We start from the raw sequence: 25,783 nt of genomic DNA on the forward strand, positions 1-25,783 counted from the left end.
CATTAGGCACCTCAGTATTTCTCCCCGCCCCCCTTTTCCAGGCAGGTAGACTAAATGTTGCAGATAATAGTGGTGAATGTTTTATAGTCTTCTTGGGGGGAATATGGAGGAGGGGCAGGGAAGTGTTTTAATCCCATGTCTACCCTGTTTTCACAAGGAAAAAAAAATTACTCTGATGCTTAGTCTTTCCTTCTGTGCAGCTTTTCACACTCTGTGAGCACATGTGTCTGATGTAACATTTTGCCACTTTTAGCAACTGTAGTTGTTTAGCTCTGTCTCTAAGAGATGAGTGTCTCATAGTTTTTGAGAAAAAGACAGCAGATGAAAACTTCCATTCATCTCAGGTTTTGGTTCCTGATATGATGATGTTTCACAAGAACAGTTCTTAGAGAAAAAAGTCATTTCTGTGCCTTGTGGGGGGACTTTGTTTGTGCTTTTCTGTGCTTGCCTGCATCTGTATACATTTTTCTGAGAAGCAAAGGGTTTTTTCCCCAGCCTCTTTAATTGCAAACCATAAATGTGTCTGTGTATTCAGTGGGAAGCATATGTGCTATCTTTGATAGACCTGCAGGAGAGAGGTGTAGTGTGAAGGGTGAACACTGCCAAAATATGTGAAACATGATGTTACACAGGCGAAGCAGAGGAAGAATTATCTATGCATAATGTGAGTTTAGAATAGGCTTGACGTTCTCACACCCAAACATTTCCATCTGGAAGCTGTTCCGAAGCGAAAGGAAACAGAGACAATATTCTCTTATCTTCTGGAGTAGCTATCCAGGGAATAGGAAATGTTCTTCGATTTTTTTTTTTTTTTTTTTTTCTTCTCCTTAGGATGTGTTCAGTTTTACTGCAGATTCAGAGAAGCCACAGTTTGAAGTGGCTTTTTTAAAGACAGTAAATGACATTAAATTCTTCTTAAACCTTCTGAGAATTGCTATTGAAACCCTCACACTGTGCTTAAACAAGCTATGGTGCTTTTAAGTTACACTTAAAAATAAAGTTGGATTTATGGTTTTTATGCCAATCCTGATATGAGAACTTTACGGTGTTCTTATTTTCAAAGCTTTCTGTAAATTATCTTCTGCCTTTGCTTCCTCTCTCTGTATTTCCATGGTCTGTCTAAACACCTTTTCCTCATGTCTTTCTCTTCTACCATCAAAGGCTGCATGCCTAATTTCATATTCTATTCCTTGCATACTATAGTGTACACTGAGCATCTCAAACATGCCGAAAGGTTCACCTGCTTCATGTTGGTTATACCTTTACACATTTGTGTATCTCCCTGTGTTCTCTGTAATGTAACCTACCTGTCATCCTGCAACAGTGCTGAAGAATCTGTCAACCGTTTGACCTACCTCACCTGCTGATGGAGATGTAGACACTACTGTTATTTAGGAGTAATTAGTCATGTTGTCACAGCTGAACTCTCAAAATACAACTCTGCAAATATTTCTGATTTTTAGTGGATGCAGAATAAGAAAGCAGACAGATCCTTAGACGTAATGTTAAATTGTAGGTATTTGTTAGTACTATGGCAAGAGGTAACCTTACCTTTCACATTCTTGTTCCAGTAAGTTTGTAAACTCATCACTTTTTTCCATGTATTTGCTGTGCTTCCTCTTCTCTTCCTCTAGTTCATACAGTGTCTGTCTGTGTGATTTTTCTACCATTAGAAGTTGCTCCAGCATTCGTCTGTGAGTTTCTTTCTGTTTCTCTACAACTTTATCAAGCTACAAAAAAAAGCAAAGCCTCCTGAAGTCTTTTGAAATTCTTACTTGCTCAGGCTTTCATTAATGAAAGATTTTAAGAAAGGCTTAATGATATAAAATGCATTTAATAGCCTAATGGCTAGGTCCTTTGGTGTATCTGTTTGGAAAGAATTATTTAGTTCTGTCAGTCTAATTCCGGCAAATTAGAAAAATAAGTTAAGGTACTGTTTTGCAGGACCCTTGGTCACCTTCTGTTCCTCCTCCTGCCATGACTGATCCTCAACAGCTACTAATTAACAGTTACTGTTCCCAGGGCTGTGCTTTTCTCATTGATCATTGTGGTAGAGAACCAGATGTCTTGGCAGAAGAAGCCTCTGCTTGACACAGTAGGCGACTGACTTTTGGTTGAATAGAAATAGCTGCCTCATTTGTAGCTGCATAGAAAATGAGAGTATTGAATTGTCTTTGTAAGGTAGACAGGTAGATCAAAAAGCAGTTTTCCTCTGGTTTCACAGTAAATGCACAATAGAACCAAGAGTGGAAAACAATCCCATCTCTTGTGCTTACTCTGAGCATGGCTCTGGGTTTCTGGAATAAGTGCTGAATTTTGAAATATTTGGAAGTATTTTTATTTAACAGTGGCATTTCCTGTTTTGTTCCTCAAATTTCACACGTTGTAAAGGGGTTTGCCTTGCAGATGGCACCTTTATACCACACTTTGAACATCAAAATCCCTCCCCTTCCCCAAGTATTTCTGCTGAGCTTCTAAATATTATTATATAGTGATATTTTAATGTAAATAGTCTATTTGAGGTTTTTATAATAATTTTTAGTTTTCTAAACCACAGAGTTATTGGCATAACTGTTCACTGGAGTTATGCTGTTAAACAAAATGATTTCCACAAACTGAGAGAAAACTATCATTCTGAGGATTCTCTTCTAACTTTGAATTCGGTATGTGACTGAATTATGCAAGTGTGCGTATGAAACCAGAAGGGGTTTTCCTCTTTAGGCATTACTGATCTAGCTGAAGTTTGAGGAAGGATCACTGGAGGCCTTCTAAAGACCTGGGAAGAGTCTGTGTTTGTGAGAATCTTTGTTCCCTGCTCATTCCACTTCCCCTGTGGAGACTGCCTCCCTCATCAGGTCAACACAGGAATCTTCATATCCTTTTTGGAAAAGAGAAATTTTGAGCTCAAAGCCCAGTGCCTCCTTTTAACCACAGTCTACTCTAGCAGGTCAAGCTGCTTTGCAGTGCTTCACTCTATTAATAGGAAAGAATTCACAAATGGCCAGTGTGGGAAGCAAGGCTGGTTCTGGTTCTCTGATGTTTCCCCCACAAGGAATTCCATGTGCCACAAGGAACGCTGGGGCTTCAGATTCTTAGGGCCACTGCTTATTTTGGATAATTTATTTCCAAGGAGTATGATTAGTTATCTTTTCCTTGTGTTTATTCACAGTTTGGCTGATAGAAGCGATGACAGGAAGAGCTGGAATGCCTAAACATGAGTTTCTTGAATGAGTGAGAATATCATCAATTTCTACATGGGCTTCTGACTCTCCCCCTGCTTACTTCAGCTTCTTTTTAAGCTTTATATATTCTCTTATGTTTCTCCTAAATCATTGTTAACTTTTTTTGGTGACACTGCTATGAGTAAGGAAAAAGGAACTATTGACAAGACTTTGAAGATGGTTTGAGTCCAAAATATTCCAACAGAAATGTGGACCATTTTGAAAATTACCTGTTTTTTCTGCGTATGACATTAGAGAGCGTTTTTTCTGTTGCGACATAGTTGAGCTCATTTCGTCCATGATCAAAAAATGTAAAGAAACCTATGACTGTCCTTTTTGACTGTTTTGTGGTGCTCTTACAGCAGATTGTTAAGGTTTTTTTCATCTTGTTCACTCATAATTTGCATGCTTTTACACCAGCAAGGTGAGTGCTTTCTGGAATCATGATCTTGAAGTAGGACCTCTCTTGGGAAAACATTTCTCACCTAAACCCTTGCATATGCAAGCTTTCTCAGTAAGCAAGTGCCGCCTTACACAGTAATCTCTTGGCTGTGTTTTCTATGTCTTTTACAGAGGTTGAAAACTGAATTGCCCTAAAAGGTCAGGTGGAAGAAAACTGGCCATTTTTAATTTCTCCACACTCTCCCTTCTTCCACCAGAAGCAGAAATTTCAAAATTTGAAATCTTTTGTTCAGCTACTAGCTTACCAGAAAGAGGGAGAGAATTTTCAGTGTGTTTCATCAACCTTCCTCCCCCACCAAGATTTTGGAGGTTTTTTTGAAACAGCTATTGCACAGATGCATGAAGCACCATCACCTGAGTTTCTGATCCTCGCCTTTTTAAAGGTCATGCTGTCAGGTGAGTATATGCTGTTCTCAGAAAGCAACCTGCCTCCTGTTTTTTGATAAAGTTCTGATGCAGTGCTGCTTGCAACTATGGCCCTGCCTTGCTTAAATTGATGTGAACTGGGCGTCAGCCTTGCATGATGGTGCTCTCAGCCCTCAGTGCAAGGTCAGGTGGGGAGGAAGGCAAAGATGTGAACTTCTGATTTCTTTTGGCAGGCAGTCTGCATGGATGGGGTTAAGAATGTAAAGTGAGCCATTTGTATGGATTGGACTACCGCTTCAAAAGTATATGTAAGAGTCTGAGGGGATGTGTAAATTGCTGTCATAAGAAAACACTGAAATTTCTGGCTACAAGCTGATCATAAATCAAATGACTCCTGTTTCTAAACATATAAATGCCTGATGGAGATGAGGGTTAGTCATCAACACAAACAACATTAACCAAATAGAATATAGTCCTGCCTCTGCACTGGGTGTGAAGGATGTGGGACCTGCCAGCAGTGTTTTATGGGTTCAGTATATTTTGTTTGCTCTGGAGTATTTGTTGAATGGCTACAAGAGGTTAATTCAAGCAGTAGTCCAAGTGGCATGTATGCAAGAAGAGAGGTAGTAACTCCAGGTTTTTGTTTTTCAGTTGTCAATGAGCAATGCCATTGCCTTTCTCTTCACAGTTGTGCTTTTGTCAGTGTTGAGATTAGCAGTTTCGATTACAAACCGGTATTTGGGATGGGTGAGGTGTGTTTTCAAGGCAGGGAGGTGGAACTAGGAATCTGAAAGTGGGTAAAAGAACAGTAGTGTCCTGGGGAGACCTGCTTACATAAAAGGCTAAGAGAGACAAGTAAATAAGTTGCTGCATCAAAGCTGGTTTTATGTTGCAGTTTTCTCCTGTTGCTCAGATTAGAAGATGCATTTAAGTTTTCTTTTCAAGAATGCTGTCAAATCAGTTCTACCATGAGCATTTGCAGCTGGCGCGTGGCTGTTGTGCTGGGGAAAAGGTGGAGAGCAAGAGCTTGGGATTCCACTTGGGAGAGAAGGGAAGAGGTGCTGGGCCTGTCTCCTGGTGCAGGTGGGTGATAGAGAAGAGACTTGGAGAGGCAGCAAATCCTATATCACAATTAATGCAGACACTTGAGATCTGCATGTAAGCTGCATAATGGGTATGGGTATTTGGCCTTGTGACACTTGTGTGTATTATCATGCAGCATGCCTCTCCCTCCCTGCAGGACCAAGCAGAGCAGAGTCTGGTACTGGGTTGCTGCACTTCTGTGTGGTTTGTCTGGAAGCTCTGTTGTGTCCCTCTGTGAAATAAGGGCACTTCCCTGGGGAGCAAATTTGAATCTTGCATTTTCCCTGTGAGATCTTGTGGCTCACTCCCACATATCCAGCAGAGAAGAGAGAGAAGTCGTGTGAACCCCTGCTAGTGTGAGATCCTCACACAGGAGTGGTCTCCAGCAGCCCCTGGTTCCTCAAATTACTCTGTCCAAATGCTAAATCTGTGCATGCAGAAATATCCATTTATATGTATGCACATGCGTTTGCTCAGCATATACAGTTCTTGGCTAAAAACTGCAGAGGACTAATAAGCAGCGGTATAAATGTCTTCTGTTGAAAATTAAAGTGATAAAATCTTAATTAAGTGATTTGTTGTTTTGTTCTTGCTAACCATATGGGCTTTTTGCTAGAACTACTTTTGCTTGAACATACTGTACAATACAATGGAAAATAAGAGGCATAGTCTTAAGTAACTGTGAATAGTTCAGCAAGCTAAAAATTCACAGGAATTTAATTGTTTAAATACACTTTGCCACCAATTTGTGTCTGAAGTCAAACTAGGATGGTGTGTCTCATATCCATTACGTTGGAACTGAACTTTTTGTCTTTCTCTTTTTAGACTGTTTTGTGTTTGGCACTGTGCCAGAATAAAATCCATATTAGTCACATTTCTTTATCCAAAGTTCAGTGAAATATTATTCCTGTTAATAATATCCTCATGGTCATTGATTATAAACATATAATCCTGAGTTCAGGATTACTGGACATTATGGGAGCAGTTCCTCCCTTGTCTTTTTCAACCCTAGCTGAGCCAAATTCCCATGTGGACATGTTGGTCTGCTTTTCCTGTATGCCACGTTGTCAATGTTATTGTTTCAGTCTCTTCCTATGACTGGAACTTATTGGTGCCCTACAGCTGTCATCGTTGGAAAGTTGTGACCAACACTTGCAAGATGTTGTGAGGATGCAATCAGATATACTTTGTTAAAAGGCTGATGAGGATGCATCTTTCCCCAAGTTGATTGGCACTGGGATTTTAAAAATGGATTCAATTTTGAATTATCCTTGATGGATGCAGAATATAGGCTTTCCTCTAGTTTCGCTGCTTTTAGTGGAGTTCTCAAAGTGGTAGGAGGTATGGTTCATCACATTTCAAACAGTGAGGCACCAGATTTTTTTATCTCTGACTCTGTTATTGGAAGCTGGGGAGAGTTAGAAACCAGAATTTACTTTCTAATTCCATGAAGGTTTGAAACATGAGAAAAAGACACCATAAATTCTGCAGTATCTTCCTCTTTATCCCTCTTTTCCTCCATCACCTTCTCTGATGGTTTTTTGATTCTTTTAAAAAATTTGTTTATTTTTGAATCTGGGAAAATGGTTCTTATGCTATTATTCTGTATTTACTAGAATGTTGAATGCTGTTTGTTTTCTATTCAAGGGAAGCGGCAATTGATCTGAAGCCAGATTTTTTCATGAATAACTGACTTGATCTAAATTTATAAACCATGCAAAGATGGAAAACCTTTTCAGGCCTTTATGTCAGACAGAAGCAAAACCAAAATAAAAGTCTATTTTCTTTTCTTTTATGCCCCTTTAAACATAAAACAATTTATTGTATCCTCAAGTGTGAGGAATAAGAGTAAGCTTATCTGGCATTTGTTAGGTTGCAGAAAGAAATAGCTGTAGAGCAAATTTGGTGGGAAAAACCCTCTGCTTTCAAAAAAATAAAAAAATCTCCTCATAGCCAAGGAAGACATGGTTTTGGTCTGTCACACTCATAGGTTTTGCAAAGGAAGATGTATTACTGCTGTTTTCTATTTTGCTACATTTCTTCACCTATGAATCCTGTTCCTAGTGAGTAAAGCTGTCCAGTCACCAAATTTTCCCACTACATTCTTAACCAAATTTGTCAAGAAATTTCATAAAGTTTAGGATAGATGAGTGAGTTGTGAGAGAATGTTAAAGGGCCAGTAATCTTACAGATGCCTTCTGAAATTCACTGTATTTTCAAGTGAGTTTTGGGAGGATCCTCTGTGTTCAGGGCTACAAGGCTAAATTGTCAAGGGTGAGACACACATGCTCTAGAGGAAGGGGATCAGCAGAGATTTTGTAGGCAGATACAAAGGTCCATTGTCATGGTGGCAAAGGGGGAATTTAAATGGTCCGTTGCCATACTTTGTGGCTGGTTCCACCTCTCCCTTGTTTTTATAAATGTTTAAAAACTCCAAACAAAAACTAAATGGATCTCTGACTTAATTTGGGGGGATTTTGAAATTGAAATTGTGGAATGCCTGCCACTTACAGCATCCTTTGGTTTACCAAGACATACGAAGTGCCAGTGGTCCTTCTAGCCTTTCAGTTGCTCTTAGGATGTTTACCTTTGCCTTTTGGAATTGCCAAATCCAGTGGTGTTAGAAATCCTTTCTCTGCCATTAAGTGTAAGAAGGAAAAAGCGTGTATAAACTTATGTAAAGTAACAGAGTGAACTTATGTTTTCAAACTTTTTTGGACTTCTTTTCAAATCATTTCCATTTGTGCTCAAAGTTTCTGTGACATAATGCCACAATGTTCTAAAATAAATTAACCTCCACGGTTTAACTTTATCTGTTTCAGATTGTAGCCAGAGATGTTAACCTTTGAGCCTCTGAAATGAGTGTTGACCTTTTGCCTGACATAATTTTCTCTGAAATGAACTCTGTATCCTTAGGTACATTTCTGTTCAGAAAGCTTGGAAAACACTTGGCAGAAGAATTTTATTCATAATTTCTGCTTTTATTTTTATGATGATTATCTATACTGAGCAGCATATTTAAAAATGTTTATCTAAATTCAAGAGGAGACACTTACTTGGGAAAACCCCACATATTCTGATATGAAGGGATTTTGATATCCAGTGATTTGCATTGCAGGGCAGAAATGAAATTCAGATAACATTGTTCGGAAAGTATGGCTGCTGCTGCAGTGTAATTAAAGTAAAGGTTACCTAGGTATAATGTGAGATTATTAGATTTCTGCCTGGATGAAATTTCTAATGACAGCTCATTACAGTAACTGCTCAGACCAAGTAGGTATACCCATGACTCCCCCAGAATTAGTGGGAGTTGGGTTATGTAAAGGTAGACAGCTGTGCCATTACTACTGAATGGGCCCTTACCAGCCATTGGTAGGATGGCCTCAATGAGACAAATGGGGAGGTATCTGTTTGTATGGCTTGTGAATTTGGATAACAGAAAGGGGAAAAAAAAAGCAGACTGTGTCAAAAATAGAAGGCTGATTATCAGAGTTTGAGTTAGACAAAATCATGTCTGTCTATGTTTAAAGCCCCTGGTGTGCAGTATAAATGAGGATCATTAGATACCTGTTTTTATTAGGGACCCCACTGGACCCTGGACTTTGTTCTCCTATCACTTAAACTCGTATTAGATTCTAGATTTAGAGCTCATTTGCTTTCTTCCTCTGAAGTCAGTGAAATATTTTCTGTTGAATTTGGTGGGAACTATGGTTAAATATCAATTACATGTTCATACCTCTCCCATAGGCTTTTCATAGATATCTTCTTGCCATTGCTCAGCCTTTGTTTGAATAGCATCTCGCTGGAGGGCCTCCAACACCTTCTTGGGAGTAACAAAGCCGTATTGTGCTTCAAGCAAAGCCAAGTCAATTTTTTCAGCCTTAAGGACTCCTATAACTTCATCTTGAGCCTGCAGAAACACAAAGTAAGGTTTTATTTTGTGAAACTGTATATGTGTATTTACAGGTTAGCTTTCTACTTTTGATTTTAAGAAAACTAAAAAACTTTTTAAAGAATGCTGTGTATGTGAAGTGCCCCAAGATAGTCAGTAACATGAAGACAGTTAAAAAGCATGAGAGAAGTATTGATCTTTGTATTTTATTAGCTCTGCATAAACTCCTGCATCTTCAGAACCCTCATCAATGTTTAAGTACTTTGTTAGTGGTTAGATTGTATTGCTGTTTCTGGACCAGAGTGTAGCATTCACAATACAAGATTTCAGGGCAAAGTGTGACTTGTGATAGTGCAAGATGTTAGGATGGTTCTTGAAGCCTGGAAGTGTTGCACATTCTCTATATTTTGGGTGCAAAGGTGGCTTCTGTAGTTTAAACCTGCCTGGGGTCGTCTGCTTCTGTTGTTACACTGAGCTCATTTGAGCGGTGAATGTAGTGAGGTGTGCAGTGCAGGGGATGTGACCCTTTGCAACACGCATTCCAAAGCCATGCAATAACGGCAGTTCTTTAAAACAAGATTAATTGCCTTCAAAGCTGGCAGTGGGGTCCTGTGTGCATGTATATGTATGTGGACATGCATGTGTGAGACCATGGCTTATGTATTTATAGACATGTAGATGTGCACACCCTCGTGTACACACCCTCAGGTAATAAACAACCTCGCAGCATCAAGTTTTTTGGAAGTAACTGCTGTAAGGGTATTCTCAATTTGTGAGTGTGTGCTAAAAAAAAGGCATATTAAAAGATAATGATTAAGAGAAGATGGTGTTATCTGGTTTCCAAAAATCATGTAGTTTCAAAAATGTATAGTCTAAAAATGTGTATTATACTTTTCCTTTTTTAATGTCACTGCATTTGTTTCCTTAATCTTATAAAATGTCTGATGACATCCTGTTACCAAAGAGTAGGTACAATATGTTCTCAGGTATGTTTTCAGTATGTTCTTCTATGTATGTATTTCAGAAATTCTTGCACAAGCTGGCAGGTGCACATACCTTCTTCCTATCATACAGTATTGCTCTCTAAGTCCGTGCTCCATGCTGAAGAAACATGCTGTATGTATCTGCAGTATTTGAAGTGATCTATAGATTCTCTTTGCTCTTTAAAAAAAAACCCAAAACAAACCACCAAGAACACTTCTTTGCTATGAAGTTACTAGCTCCTAGACGTTAAGTTGGAGGGGACAGAATACCTGCTGCGAATATTGTGCTAATTGTCTCAAAGTCCCACTTCTAATGATAAGGTTCTTTCATGAGAATATCTGATTATGTGAATGTTTCCACTGGGGGGGAAACTGGTTTAGGTGACCACCTCCCTAGGACTGTGTCCATCTTTTTTCCCTGCATCCTCTGGTGATGGAGGTTGCCCCCTGCCTCCATTACGGTGACATAACTACGTCAACTGTCTCAAGCATCCATTGTCTGCAGTGATCTCAGTTAAAAACAAAATGAAGGACATGCTAATCCTAGATGGGTAGAGTACAAAGGGAGGAAATCAGCGGGGATGTATCAGGAGAGGGTAATGCTTTTGGTCTGACTGCTCTTGGCTGGAGCACTTCTGTATCCCTATTTGTGACTGTGTTTAAAAAATACAAAATAATCTATTTCTAATACTGATCATTGCGGAAAAAACCTAGAAGAGTGATCTTTGTGCATCTTAAATGTTCTGGAATCGGAGAGTAATGGCATCTAACTTTGAAAGTTAATTATGATTGGATTGACAGCTGATCTTCAGAGATTTGACTTGGCATTACAGGAGGTGGAAAATTAGGAATAAAAAATGACTTCTCACTTTTTGCATTCATAATGCTTCCTTTGGAATGTCGGACGTGATTTAAAATGTTCATGTCAGGCTCATTGTTTTTCAGTTTCTCATTTCACTCTGTTCCAGTTTTAAATCTTAAGGATTGAAGTGTGTGTGTGTTTATATATTTATATTACACAAGTGTAATGAAGTGTGTGTGTAATATAAATACATATATAAACATATATACACAAACATCTCATTTTTTTGAGAGGAAGAGAGAACTGTTTTGGAGGAGTGTGTGACATCTGAATTTTAATCTACATTAAGAAAGGGCAAATGAGCAGGAGAGAAATGTTTTGCAAACACGGAAATCGTTCTGTTTGCATAATGAAATGTTCTGTAGAAGTTTGCCTTGGATCTACCCTCAGAGATCGGTACATCTATCAAATATTCATATTGCATGTGTGTTTTGTTAAGCATGTATGTGTTATTATGTAAATATATACACATATGGTGAGACTGGAACTACCCAGGTACTGTCTAGGTGATAAACTCTGAAACCATGTGATACACCCATTTATACCCTTTGGCCAGTTTGCTTTTCCCTCTGTCTGTGAGCAGTTTTAAGTGGCCATCACTACTTCTGTGGAATCAGCCTGCCACAGAAATATTCTCCCTGCTCACTGGAAATCTGGTTCCCACTTCTGAAATTATGTTTGACCAGGTTAGGCATCATTTACCGCTTGGCAGCTGACTCCTTTTCCAGATAGAAATATGCTCACTCTTCAAAATCCAGTATCTTGTGGGCTAAGTGGCATGCAACACTTATGCTTCATATTATGGGAAATAAAATGGCTATTTTGATTTTTCTAGCAATAGATGTTAGAATACTGTTGAGTGAGTTAGTTCTTGTGATCTGACACATACTGATTCATAGGGAGTAATGCTCATGACTTCGTAGGAGAGGGGAGATAAGAAATAATTAAGTAACAGATCTTAAAGGTCACTAATATGTTCTCCATATAGGTTTTACAGTGACATATACTTTGTATTCAAAGTACTTAGAATGGGGCAGCACAATAGGAAAGTTTTGTGAGTTCTCTGCTTTGAGAGTTATGTGATCCTTCACAGTGGACCATGAGTGTTTTTAGTGTGATACAGGTACATTGTGAATAAATTTTATATGCATTTAGAGGTGCTGTAAAGATCACCTTTTCTGGCTGATAGCTATAATAATAGCTATAATTTGCATTTTTATGTACTTTGCAGTTTATATTTGTCCTTCTGTATCAAATTAGGTAGGGTGTTTCTTAACATGAAAGCAGCATGTGTTTGCAGTAAATTGGTGGGGAAGGGAAAGTGTGTTTTAATCTGGAATATAAGATAAGACAATAAATCACCTGTAATTCACCCTCGAGGACACTAAGAAGAAATAGCAAGTCATCACGAGAGAGATCTTCTCTTTTCTTGAAAGAACTTCTTTGTTTTTTCTCTGCCTTAGGGCTTCTTAGGATGGTACTGGCTTGGGCTGCATCGTCCTGCTCCTTCTGCCTTCTTTGCACGTTTCCTCTCCCACTGTAACCAGCCTCTTCTTTATGGTGGTCTTTTGGCCTTTGCTGGCTCAGCTTTGGTCTGGTTGGGCTTTCTGTGCTGTTACTTCTGGAACGCATGGTTTATATCTCTGAAGCTGAGGGAAGGTGGGGAAAAAATTGTTTTAACTAACAGAGACTATAAAACTATTACCACAATTTATGGTGGGTATTATTCCATCCAGACTGGTAGTTTTTCCTCCCACACAAGGCTGTTTGTCATTTGACAAAAGCTGACAACTTCATGTAAGCCAACAGGACTGGGCTGTGATCCTTACTGGATATCTGTAGTGAAGTGAGTCTTAACTGGTCTTACACAGTTGTAACAATTCCCTCCTCAATATTTGCAAAGGCAGCAAGTTTAGCGGCAGTACTGTGCACATCACCACAGACTTTTGAGAGACAGCACCTACCTCACCTTTCGGGTAGATACTTATTGTGATGAGGCAAATTTAGGTTTAGAAGGTTTTCACTAGGAAGATCTTTCTGTTCCAATTTCATAATGTCCCAGCCCTTACTGTATAGCCGTGTTTTGTTTTTCTTTGTCTTTCCAAGGGAGAGCACAAAAGCGATCCTCCACTATTACAAGTTTGCCCCATGTTTGGCAAAATGTAGGGGTTAGTACATCTAGACTACAAGGGGTGAGCCTCATTGTAAACACCCCCTACCCAACACCACCACCACCACCCCCAAAACCAAACTACCTTGCTGATCGTGGTGTTCCCCCCTCATAACCATGTAGTATGAAACCTTACTACTTCTTTAGTGCTAGACTCTAGCACTCTAGAGGTGTTAGTACCTGGCCAAAGGGAGACCTGTCCTAACTAGGCCCCTTTGAAGTGCCACTGTTAAGTAAACATACTCTAATGCCTTTGCAGATAAATGACTAATACTGCATAAATATTGATTAACCTCAGGAATTCTGTTCTGCTTATTGCCACTCAGATTAAGGTATGAATGGATTATAGTCTACCTCTATAGGAAAACTGTGGTTGTGGGTACTGTCCAGCAGACAAAAGCCTGATCATGTCATTCAAAGGTGAAATTAAACGTGTTCCAAGTACAAGGCACAATTTTTTCTTATTAAACTGCAAAGCTAATTGCTGAAAGGTCCAAAAAATTGTTATGGCCTATGGTAGGCAGGAGATGATTGCGCTGCTGCTTTTTGCCCTCACAGGTCTGTGGCTGATAAAGTTCTTTCAGAGCTCTCCCTTGGTTCTTTCAGAACCCCCAGGTTCTGACTCTAAATCCTAAACTCTGTGACTGCACTCCTTGACTGTGGTGATTTTCCACTGAAAGCTGCAAATACTTCCTTTTGTTGTTTTTCTGCAAGAACAGAGGAGGTGGAAGAAGGTTTTGGTTTGTAATGGATGATGGCTGAGAGTGGGGAGAATTTATCAAAAACTTTACAAGAGAAGCAAGTGACATTTTCTATAATGCTGAAGTCTCTTCTAGTCTAATTGAAAGCACTCGTAATAGCTGTATTTCGTAAGAAAAACTTGTTTCTCCAGGTCTCCAAAAACCAAGGTGTGTCAGAGTTGCATGGCAGTGTGCACTGGAACCTGTTTTGTGAAGCTGTGCATCAACAGTGTCAGTTTAGGATGGGAACTTGTTACAGTGCTTGTAGGAAACCGAGAGTTGTTCATAGTAGGCTGGTAGTGATGTTAGCTGATGGTGATTAGTTTAAGTTGGTGCTCATCCTGTCCTTTCAGTTGAATGTAGTTTCTCTTTGTTCGCTGTGGTCTGCTTGTTAGGCTTACTCACCTTTTGCATCTTGCTTACAGAGTATTACTACTTTGGAAGAAGACTCTTGGTTTCCTTTGAGCGTAAAATTCTGAATGCCTGCTTGGCTTTTGTGTACAGTTAATGGGTAGCGTTTATAAGATCAAATGCAGGAGTTCTGAGTTAAATCAGGTAATGCACTGTGAGCTTGTCCTTGCACTTTGATGGCGCAAGCACAGGACACAATGAAATGCATAAATAGTCCAAGAAGTCCTTGCATTTTTCTCCTCATGAGTGCCAGCTACAGCAGCAGTCTCGACTGGACATCAAGCTACTGTCACACTTGTTAACAGCAAGTGTCAATATGGCATTCCTTGAGGAAGGGATGAGGAACCAGTGTATAAGGAAGAGGTTCATACCTTTTCAAGCTTTTTGAGTTGGCTGCACCTGGAAACAGGATCCTGAACTTGAAAGGACAGTAGTTTCAGTGATCCTGCCAAGAAGGATGCCCTCCCCCACATTTTCTCTTACACGGTACACATGCTGTTGGCTTCAAGGCCACATGCCACACACAGTTTTCACAGCTGCAGAGGGCTAGCTGTGACTCCCTTTTAAGCTTGTCGTGCCTACTTTTTAATCAGGTAGATCAGTCTTTATTGCACTGGCAAAAGGCACTTGGTCCATGAGAAGGCCAGATGACCTGCCAAATAGGTTACCCTCCTATGGAGATGGCGCCTTTGCAGCATCCCAGAGTAGATTTTTCTTCTTTTCTTGTTGAGCAGAGTTGTTATGTACACTTTACCTACATTCTGTTCTAGCATTCCTGAATGCCAGTGCCTACTTTTGAATCTGCTAATGCAAATATTTATCAGATTTAGCAATTAACGTGAATGATTAGAGATTGAAGTGGCATACTAAATGTATGCTCTAAGCACTTTTTTATTGGTACTTGAATGTAGCTGACAAGAGAGGCACACACACTCTGGTATTAGTAGGCTGCCTTATTAACGTATTCTTTCTCTGTTGATTTATTTAAGCCTTCTTACTACCTGTACATTGACTGGCATTCGTATTATTTGTAGTGTTGTTTGTTTACATAAGGACGTTAGTGCTACTGTGATTGTCGAAGTAGGTATAAGTAACAGAAGGGCAATATTACTGCAGACAGTGTAGCTGCTGGTGCAGCAAGCAAAGCAGGACCTCAGAAATGGACAAAAATAAACATCCCATCCACCTACCTTGAAACTCCTCACCACTTCTAAATTGTCAGACCCCCTAGATGTGGCACCATCTAAGGGACTAACCCTCAAAGTACACCTGACATTTTGGACAGAATATCAGCTGCCGCGTCAGACCCTTGCAGCATGGCAGAAAGATGATGCGTTTTAGTCCAGAGGATGCTGGTTTTCTGCAATGTTATTAAGCCCTTGAATAGCCCTAGTGTAACATTCAAGATAGAAGCGGCGTCATTTGAAATTTTCCAGCTATGTGTTTTGGTATGTTGGGTTATTTTCTAGTTTGAACAACTCTTTCTATGTTCTTGAAGGTTAATGAAGAGCAACATTTTTTTTTCCCAAGGCAAAAATGTTAATAGGCTCATAAAATTTGTGGATATCAGTTGTCTCAGGGCATCCGAAAAGGTCTCTCATCCCTCCTGAGCCCAGGCTCTCAAGATTAGACTGAGTGGAAAAATTGCGTTTTTGCATATGTGTCTCAGCCAGTTTTCACTTTAAATTACATATTGATGGGGTCTGTGTACAAGAAAGCTTTCTTGCAAAAAAGAGGTAAGGAAGAAGTGTTCCTTCTTGTAACAGGGATGGTAGTTCACAGAGTCTCTGTGGTTTCTCCTGGAGGACTGACTCTTGCATCTTGTGGCAAACTTCTGTATAGAAGCTAATTTAAGACCTGTTTCTCTGTACCACCAAGAAGGATGATAATATAAGATACCTTAGAAAACAGTAAACAGCTGCTAAGAAAGAAGAAAGCAGGTGAGAAGATTTGGTTGGGCATGTGTGCCTTGCACTTGTGAGCTTTCATCTGTTTTGGATCAATTACTATACAGCAGGGATGGTAGCTACATGAACAGAAGAAACAAGGATACTTGTTGGCATTCTCATATGATGCTTTACGTACCATCTAGGCAATATCTGCTTGCATCAAAAATAAAAGAAGGTTGAAAGAGACCGTCCAGATCATGAAATCAAGTCTCCTGAAATCACAGACCACCATGCAGTGGGTACTTAATAGAGATTAGTTTACTGTAAGTGTGCTAATTGAAGAGCACAAGGCCTGTGTTCTGCGCTACTGTGCTTTCCTTAATGTTATGAGGTGTCTGTTTTACTGAAGATTTTGCAGTGGTATCTTGCTTGAAGTCACAAGGTGATGGTTCCCAGGCTCATCAGATTCAGTGCAGCTTGGTAGACTGGTTCCAGATTCAAAAGGGAGTGAGGGTAGGTTACACTGAAACATAATGGTAAATCAAATTATTGCAAGTAACATACTTACCGAAGTTTGAATCTATTCTCAGTGTTTGTGTTCTTGTTCTTTTTATAGTTTGTTTTCTGTTCTGTTTTTTAAAGAGCTTGCTCATCTCTGAACATGTATGCTGTCCTTCTGCATATAAAGGAGAAATTTTCTTCTCCTTGGTGATGAGCATGTAATCTGAGGGATCAGAATATACTTTCCTAAAGAGCCAGATGAATAAATGACCAAATGTTTCTATGATGTTAACTTGGTCTCCACCCTCTCAATCATATTCTGAAGGAGATGAAACTGTATTTGTCTCTTTGGCAGCAGTGAACAAGCAGGTGGTTCAGAAATCCCCGCACTTTTGTGGGAAAGACTGAAATATCCTTCAGAGATGACTTCACCACAGACACCGTAGGGTTTTAAGAGACATCCGGTTTTCGTTCCATCTATTTTTCCCTTCAGTGTTTTCTCTTTAGTCAGTGATTGACTTATGAGCTAACAAAATCCCTCACAGGACCAAATCTTCCCTTAATCCCAGGGTAAGGATCCTGAATAGTTGAGAACTTGCCGTTTCTTCCAAAAATCCATGACTAAGCAAGGAATTACGTCTTTCTGTTTTTTAACATCCCTTAAAGGGATATGGCAGTGCTTTTGATTTGCTGAAATTGATAGGACTCCTACCAACAGACTAACTTTTAAAAGGAGTTGAGATGCGATTGCTCAGCATGCCAATGAAATGAGAGAGTGCAAAGCACATGATGTGTTTTGGAAAAAGGTCTGCAACCCTCTGCCCATCACTATTAATGTGGTTTGGGGCAAGAAAAAAGGTGGTCTCACCTTAGTTACGACAGGGCTACAGGACACTTCTTCCTTTCCCGTGTAGCAAAAGCTACTTTGAAACATCATGTTCAGTTTAGTGTGACACATACATGCCTAAGGAGAAATTAATCTGTCCCTGTTCTGCTTTCTTGCATGGCTGTGTGCCAGGTAGTGTCAGGCATGGAAAGGGGCTTTTGACTAGGCCACATCATGTCCTCCACCAGAGACAGCAGCAAGTTTGTCTTGTTCTCCTTCTGTAGTCCTGATGTGGCCTGTGGGCCAGCAATTGAACCGTGCTGAACCATGGGCGAAGATGAAAAAGTCTTCTTATTGATTGGAATCCCAGGATCTGGCCATTTCACAGCATCACTGAGCCTTTTCTGGAACTGGTGCCTTCTAACAGAATGTGTTTAGGACTTTCATCCTTCCCCTGCGTGGGAATACATTGCTTTGTGGTAGATGTGCACCACTTCCAAAGACACAGCCCTTCCTTTTGGGTAGACTGCTTTAGCGTTTTCCTGAAAACGGTTTGCAGTGGCTTCTATCCAGAGGGATGTTCTGTTGTACCATGGCCAACTATCTCATTTGGGCTGTGCTCTTAGTCACAGTAGACTCTTCTGCTGTTTTGGTGCATAGGCTGGGCAGTAAGTGAGAAGAGACTTCTTTCCTTTAATGCGTTCTTCACCCAAGGACTCTGGGATAAGTGTTTCCATCCTGGCATGGAAATTTCACGATTAAGCTGTTTATCTGGGAAAACTGATGCAGGAGTGCTTACCTGTGTAGCCTCATGCATCTTTTGGCATGTGGAGTTGCAGGGAGTCAAGCAGGAGCAAGAAAATAAATTAGCAGTCTGTTTCCCCTCTTGTGGGATCTTGTCAAATTTTGGTCTTTGAAGCCTTGGGGATCCTGCAAGAACAGCAATTACTCAAATGGGAAGAAAATCTGGATTCAACAGAGGATGTAAACGCTCCCAGACCGGAAAAGTGCATGGTTGAGAATTGGATGTCACTTTTGTGCTGGTCGTGGTTTATGCTTATCTGACCACAAGACAGATTTCTCATTACTTGGAGACAGGGAGCCTCTTCTGAGACAGTAAGATGCCTTTTGGACTGTGTTAGAGAGTTGTCATGTTACTCTGCTGACGGTAAAGGTACTGTGAAATTTCCACCATCTGTTGTCTCCTCCTCCCCCTTCCAATCCTGTAGTGTTTTGCACATATGCAGTGATTGTGGTGAGGTAAGATCTTCCCAAGTCCATTTTGCATATGAGGTCTGTACAGGCTTACAGTTGTCTTTAGAAGGCTGCGTCTGTGTGGGAGGTTTTCACCACGTCCTTTTGAAGAATGTATATGTGTCAGTTGTCTGTTGTTTCAGTATTGGTGTGTGAACTGGTGATCCAGTCTTCACTCTTGTAATGCCTCTAACTACATATATATATATATACACGCCACGGGATTTTGTGCCTGGAAGTAGAGAAAAGAGCCTGTACCATGTGGCCAGTTGCTGGTTTTGTGGCTCTGAGCTCGTTAGGCCCTTCCTATAGATTAATCGATCTCTGCCCACCTCCTACTGAGGCTCAGGTGGTGTTTGCCCACGTATTTGGGTTCATACTGTGGCAGTTTAAAGGACACCGATTCACAGTGCTCTGCATGAAAGCATAAGCTGCTCGCTTGGAACATACTTGAAATTTTCATATTAGGAAAATATGATTAGGAATGTATACTCCTGTTCAGAGATGTCAAACCTTGTTCTAAGCGGGGTTCTTCAGATGGTCCATAAAACCAAGTGGTCTAGCTACTAGACCTCTTTGTGGTGATCCATGAGAAAATCAAGAGTTTGGGCTCCCTGCTGCATCGCATAACATTTCTTTGGCAAAACTGGGTAGCTGCTCTGAAATCTGCAATTCAAAGACCTGGATTCCACAGAGTTTCCAGCTCAGAAATCAGCACTTTGAGAGTTTTCTGACATGGATTGATTTTTCCCTTGTCTCTGGTCATACCTTGGAACAACTTCTGACCGTACCTCACACTCAAAGGCACTCGCATCAATTTTTCCTCTTGCTAAACCCTTCTTCTCTCTCCTCCACAAGAATTCAGCTCTCCTAGTTTGTGGTCCAGCATTTTGCTAAGTTGATGATAGTCTTAGAAAATTACAGTGTATGTATTACATTATGTGTATACAGTTAATGTAGCAAATAGGTTAGACACAGTAGATTTGTTTGAGGTGATTTGTCTTCTCAGTGAGGTACTACACATGCCGCAAGGCCACAATGTGCAGCTAAGGTTTTAGTTGTAGTGGGAGAATGACTCTGGAGTTGCATGTGCACTGTAGTTTCAATGTGCTGCTGCAGGGTGGCAACACTAGTATAATCCCATGTTTTCATGAGTTCAAAAGGTTGAGGAGGAATCAATTAAAATAGCTAGAATTTCTTTAACTTTCTACTTCTGGGAATTGAGGGTTGTGGGGAATTTTACGCAATTACGCTGCATTGCTTCTGAGAGATTAATATAGGGGAACTTTTTCTCTGATTCCTTGGGTTTAGGGGTTTTTTTTCTTTTTAAAGTAAAATGTTTCACACTTGTTTTGTAATTAGACACTAAAAGTGGATTATTTATAAGGATCAGTGCAACAGAGATTTTTGGTGCATGTGAAAAAATGTTACTATAACATCAGGTAGATCTAAGTGTTTGAAAAGGTAAACTCTGCAATGCCGTATTATCTGTTTCTATTTCTAAATTTAAAAAAAGTGAATCTTGCAGTTGTCTGTCTGACATATTTTTATTGGTAAAGTACACTGAAATAAACCTTAGCTGTTCCAATTTCAGTTATATGAATTTGCTTTCCAAGTATAGAATTTTCTCTTTTTATGAGCATGAGAAACAGTTAAAGTTATTTAATACAGTGCTTGTGGTTTAATACTTATTATTCAGCTGCTGTAATTTTGGCTGCAGTGTATAATTACAGCATTATCCAAAGCAAAAATGGGAAATAGTGCTACCTGAAAAGAAAATGTTCCTATCTTAGAAACTGTGTATCTAAACTCATCCTTTTTCCTGAATATCTTGAAATTAACTGGACTGTAGACATTTACGTAGCAGGATAATTCAGCTCCAATTTAGGTTAAGTACTGTAGTATATATGACCAAGTATATATTTAAAAATTAAAAAAAAAAATAAAAAGGAAGAAAGCAACTGTGTAGAGAGAAGTACTAATGGAGCCTGGTTTTCTGTAGATCTATGCCTATAGAAAGGCAAAGGCAGCAGCTACTGTGGCTGAGTTTGAAACCCACTTTGCAGTTTTTCCTCACTGTGGCTATCTCTGAACTCTTTCTGCAGGCACCAGTTTCCCTGAAATCTGTAGAAATGTCGGTATCTTGTCCTCTCTCTGGCTTGTTTGAAATTGGCAGTGATTCAGGATGGGATCCCTGGATAGACAAAGTGCACAGCCTTGTTGCCACAGAGACACAAGCTCAGGCTATCTTTAGGAAGAATACACTGGAAACTTTTGTTGGCCTTTTCCCAGAATCATCTGTCATGGGGGTATTCATGAAGCTGAATGGTGGCATATTCAGACTTGTGAAACAAATAGGTTTTTGCATTGTGTGTAACATGTTTCTGTAAATCCCACAGGCAATACCTAAAGTGGGGTATTTGGGGACTTGAGAAGGGGCTAGCTATCTATTTGTAAAATAACAATATGCAAGATTAAAAACAGAACGAAAAAACCCCTAACCAAAAGTTTTTAGGTTTTGGGTTTCAGGATAGGCCAAAATTGTCTGTATGGTAAGTCACACACGTTCTGCCTACTGAATGGTAGGGTTTTGGGGGGGGGGGGGGGGGGGGGGAGCTTTTTTGTTTTGTTTTCTGTTTTTTTCAACTTTACTGAGGGTTTTTACTGGCTTTTATGTTTTGCAGGTTATTGATCTGATCTGGTTCGTACATTCATATTTTATTTCTGACTCTTTCACATGAAACCCATGTGCCTCTCAGGTCAATACCTATGTTTCTGGCTTTTGCTTTCCCCATTCCTACTAGAGACTTACTAAATGAAATCTTATAGAGGCCCTGGTTGAGATCAGTATCTCCTTGTGCCAAACATGGTGCAGACATACCTGAAGGTATTGTCTCAGCAGTGGAATTAATTTTATGCAAGTACATGACAGTTTTGGCAGAGTTTAAAATCCAGGGGAAGTTTCTCAGTGCACAGGGCTCTCTAAACGTTCCATGTGTTTGCTTGTCTCCCAGCTGGCAGATATGTGCCCTTCCTTCCCCGGGTTGAACGTGCTTTTGGTAAATGGGGACTTGCAAAAGCAGATATTTCTGACTTTCTGATGATATAGGTTATTGCCCACACTTCTTTTGCTGTCCTCAGCAGACCTGATGTAGCCAAAATGTCATCATTGTGTGGTAATCTTATAAATGTTTCAGGGTGAGTTTTGTGATACCAGGTTTTAAAAAAAAAAAAAAAAAAAAAAAAAAATCCATTTTTATAGTGTTCCCTCCCACTTCCCAAAACTTCCTGTCACCCCCAAAACGGGAACATTTAATGTTCTATTTTGATCATCTAAGCAGAATTAAAATACTGTCAATTCAATATTTTTCTTCCAGTGTTTTTAGTAGCATGACAGATCTTTTCATTTTAAAACTATTTTTCAAAGTAATAAGAAGCAAAACAAATATAATGAAGAGAAGTCTGTAAGAATAAAAGACAAAAGAAGATCACACAGTCCGGTGCAATTTTTCCATCTGACTTCAGTGATTAACTTTCCCTACACATGCGCAAGTGCGCATACAAACGCCACTTCAGTGGCCCGTGTGTCTACTGTAATATCGTCCTTCCTTTCTGATGGAAGGTAGATTGACTCTGGCAAAGAAGTGCTTGTGACAGTCTTCTTGTGTGCCCTTAAACATGCTGGTAATGTGGTCTAAGGTCGTTTTGAAAAGCAGCCTATAATCACAATTCTCTGAAGAGAATCTAATTGAAGAAATACAATGTTATGATATTATTAGCTATTATAGCTGTGGGCAAAAGAGAAGGATGAAACCAATGGTATTTCTTCTCTTTCAGTGTGTGTGTATGTCTTTCTCCGTACACATACACACGTAACATTTTAAATAATGTATTTGTGTACCAAGTGTGTGTCTATGTAATTCTCTTGTGCTTGGTGCACGTGGCAAATACAAAATAAGTGGTCCTTTATAAGCTTTCAGCAGAAGAGCAGTAGTACATAGAGTTGAAGTACCTTGCTTTTGTTTTCAATGAAAAATGTATGGTTAGTAAGTAAGGATTATCTACTATATGTTATCTAGTATAAGTTAATTTGTTACCCCACAGTAATTTATCTGGGTATCCAAGACCCAAACTTCTTAACCCTTGCAGCCATCTCCGTTTCCCTTTTACTCATTTTTTTTCATCTGCTTGGTGTTTCCATGGAGTGCCATACATCCATGAGTCATGAAATAGGCAGCAGAGACCACAGTGAGGACTACAGAATAAAAATGTACACCTTCAAAGTGAGTATATATTAATTTTCTTCAAGGGTATTTTTGACAAGCGTAGCTTTGTTGAGACATTTCTTTGTGTGGGAGTGTTCGCTTCAGTGTTGCTTTTCCCCACACATGAAAATAAACCACAGGCTTCTAAATATCCTGAGAAAAGCTTCTTCAAAGAAAGATCAAAAGTCTTTACTAATGTCTGAGGAAGCTGCATGGCTGCCTCTCTTGTGAACTCATGTCTATGGAGAGCTGGCTAAGACAATCAAAATCATTATTCCGTTGATTTGATCATTTGCAACCTAGTTTGAGAGGAGATGCCTTGTTTGGAGGAGGAGGAGGTGGGGGAATCCACAGATGCCCCCAAATTTTTACCAAGACAGACATGAATAAAATAACTTTTCAAAACCAACTCTGTTGTTCTTCCTACTGTATTGTGTGGGACGCTCTACTTCAAACAATTGTCTTTAGCAGTGCATGTTCAAGAATTCTGTGCAAGAGTGAATTGATTGACATTTTTAAATACGCAATTTTGTCTGCTTTTGTGGCTATTGACATTATGTGAAATGTCCAGATAAGGCTTTCAGGGCTTCACACAAATTGTACATCTGATTTTTTGTTGTTGTTGTTTGCTTCATTGGTTTTGATTTGATTTGTCCAAGAATTTCTTTTCATCTGTTTTTGCATCTGAGCAACACAGAACACACATTAGCCAAGCTTTGAAAGTTTGTGATCTCCCTAATCTGGAATTCCCCACCTTTAGACAGCTTTCAGGAAAATAAATTAATTTTTCTTCTTCCTAAGCCCTGGATTTTCTTCCTTATGTTTTTCTTAATGTCTCTTTGCCTTCATGAACTTCATCTTGCTTGAGATCAAATCTTTATGTGCTGTCTGATAGCAGAGAGTACTTAACTCATAGAAGCTGTTGAGAATAGCGTTTCTGTTTTGAAGGATTTTACTGGTTTTGTCATGCTGGCACCAAGCATCTGTGAACAACTCTAGGTAGGACTTCAGGCTTGTATCTAAACCTAGTATTTCTGAGTTGTTTGTTTGTTTGTTTGGGTTTTTGTTTGTTGTTGTTTTAAATCAAACTTCTTCATACCATCCCCATTAATGACAATATTCTGCCACTTTCTAGAAATCGGACAGTAATCTTTCATTGGTTTATCTGATCAGAAATGAAATCACTCAGGTTACTTTTTTGCTGGATTTTAGGGTTTTATTTTAGCTGTGGACTGGATTTTCCTTATATATCCTAAAGTTCAGATATTTATTACATTCTGTGATTTGGTACTTTGTGTTCCTATGGTTGAGGAAATACTGAGTTTTTCTTTGTATTCTGTAATACAAAACGAGTGTGATTACATGTTGTTATTCTCCTTGCTTTCTCTTCTCATTAATGACAATACCTAAGTATGTAACAGCAGGCTCACGTATTTTTTCTGACTGAGACAATCTTTAGTTGTGCAAGAAGCCTGCTCTGGCATTTTCCTCTTCCAACTGCAACTACAAAACGGCAACATGTGGACAGCCGTGGAAGAATCCTCACCCTGCTCCCCATGCCTGCATTCTCCATATTTAATATCCAAGAGAAGAATTGGGATAAATTAGATAAATATCCTAAATCATTCTTTCCCAGGAGTTTAATGGAAACAAAATCTCTCTCAGATCTCCAGTCCTCTCACTGTAACCTTTCTATGCAGATTAGACCTTATTTCCTATGGAACAGAGGTTTTAGGTTTTGGATTTTAGTGAAGGGAAAGGGTGCTGCCATCGGGGCGAATGGCATGAGTTCCCTCCTTGCCTCTGAGCCAGGAGTACTGACTGGCAGTGCCCTGTATCCCCCTTATCCAACCCCACAAATGCTGCCTGTGGGCACTCACCATGATTCATGGTGACAAGTTGCATGATTTTGACAAGAGTACCCTAGGGTCACAAGATGCTCCTAAGAAATTTTGAAAACTTTTATTTCTAGGCTTTGGTGGAAGTGGATGTCAGTGTTGCGTTGGTGTTTTGAATCAAAATCTCTTTTTGTGACAGGAATGTGGATTTCTGCTTTTTGTTGGTTTGGAGGCTTTTTATTTTGTTTTCTTTGACTTTTATTATTCTTTTGGTTTGTTCTTGTTTATCTTGGTTCTACCTGTTGATTTTGTGGCAGCACAGTTTTTTTAATTATCTGGTGCAGGTTCACCTCCACACAAATGAACACAAAGGAAACGTGAGCTTCCAGATAGATTCTCCAGTCAGCTTTGTAGTTCGTTTTTAGTTTTTAAAGAATTTTTTTCATTGATTAGTGCCTTAAATGAGCCAAAGTAAAATTACAACTTTGAGTGGTGGCTTATATTTTTTATATTGTTCATATTAATCGGTGACTGTGTCTATATGTGTCTGCCAGGAAAATGTGAAAAGCACAGAGTTTGAAAAGTAACTGTACACAGTGAAATTAATTTTCGTATGTGTTCAGATTACAGGTTTTACTAGCCATGACATTCGTTATTATTTATTATAATGGCTTACAGGTTTGGATCTTCAGCTCCCATAGGAATATGCCCTGCTCTGATGACGCAACTTTGGAAAATGCAGTAAAAATGCACTGGAAACCACAGCTTTCTAATAGGAAGTTTCTTAAAAGCAATGAGGTTAAATTGCCTCCTCACAGAAAAAAGGAAGTGGAATGGAGGTCGGTGAGTCAGGTAGATATACCTCCTCTGTGTCCCTGGCTATGCTTTCTTCTTTTTTTTGTTTGAAATTTGGTCTTGAGGCCATCATCTATGCTTTGGCATAGGGCAAGCGGAGTAAACTCATATATTCCTTTCATTGCTACATAAGGACCCCGCAATTTTGCTACATGAGGTTCATAC

At 39.5% G+C, this 25,783-nt stretch overlaps 2 protein-coding genes across 2 annotated transcripts in view; one reads left to right on the forward strand and one right to left on the reverse strand.

Moving 5' to 3' along the window:
- Positions 1–12,501, reverse strand: part of FILIP1L (filamin A interacting protein 1 like) — a 69,751-nt gene extending 57,250 nt beyond the window's left edge. The window contains exons 1-3 of the mRNA XM_050901591.1: positions 12,232–12,501; positions 8,869–9,042; positions 1,552–1,730 (exon numbers count right to left, since the gene is read on the reverse strand). Coding sequence (XP_050757548.1) covers positions 1,552–1,730; positions 8,869–9,042; positions 12,232–12,501 — 623 coding nt within the window. The remainder of the gene's footprint in view (positions 1–1,551; positions 1,731–8,868; positions 9,043–12,231) is intronic.
- Positions 1–25,783, forward strand: part of CMSS1 (cms1 ribosomal small subunit homolog) — a 247,714-nt gene that overhangs the window by 76,435 nt on the left and 145,496 nt on the right.

This window comes from Gymnogyps californianus, chromosome 1 (genome assembly GCF_018139145.2).
Source record: "Gymnogyps californianus isolate 813 chromosome 1, ASM1813914v2, whole genome shotgun sequence".
NCBI lineage: Eukaryota > Metazoa > Chordata > Aves > Accipitriformes > Cathartidae > Gymnogyps > Gymnogyps californianus.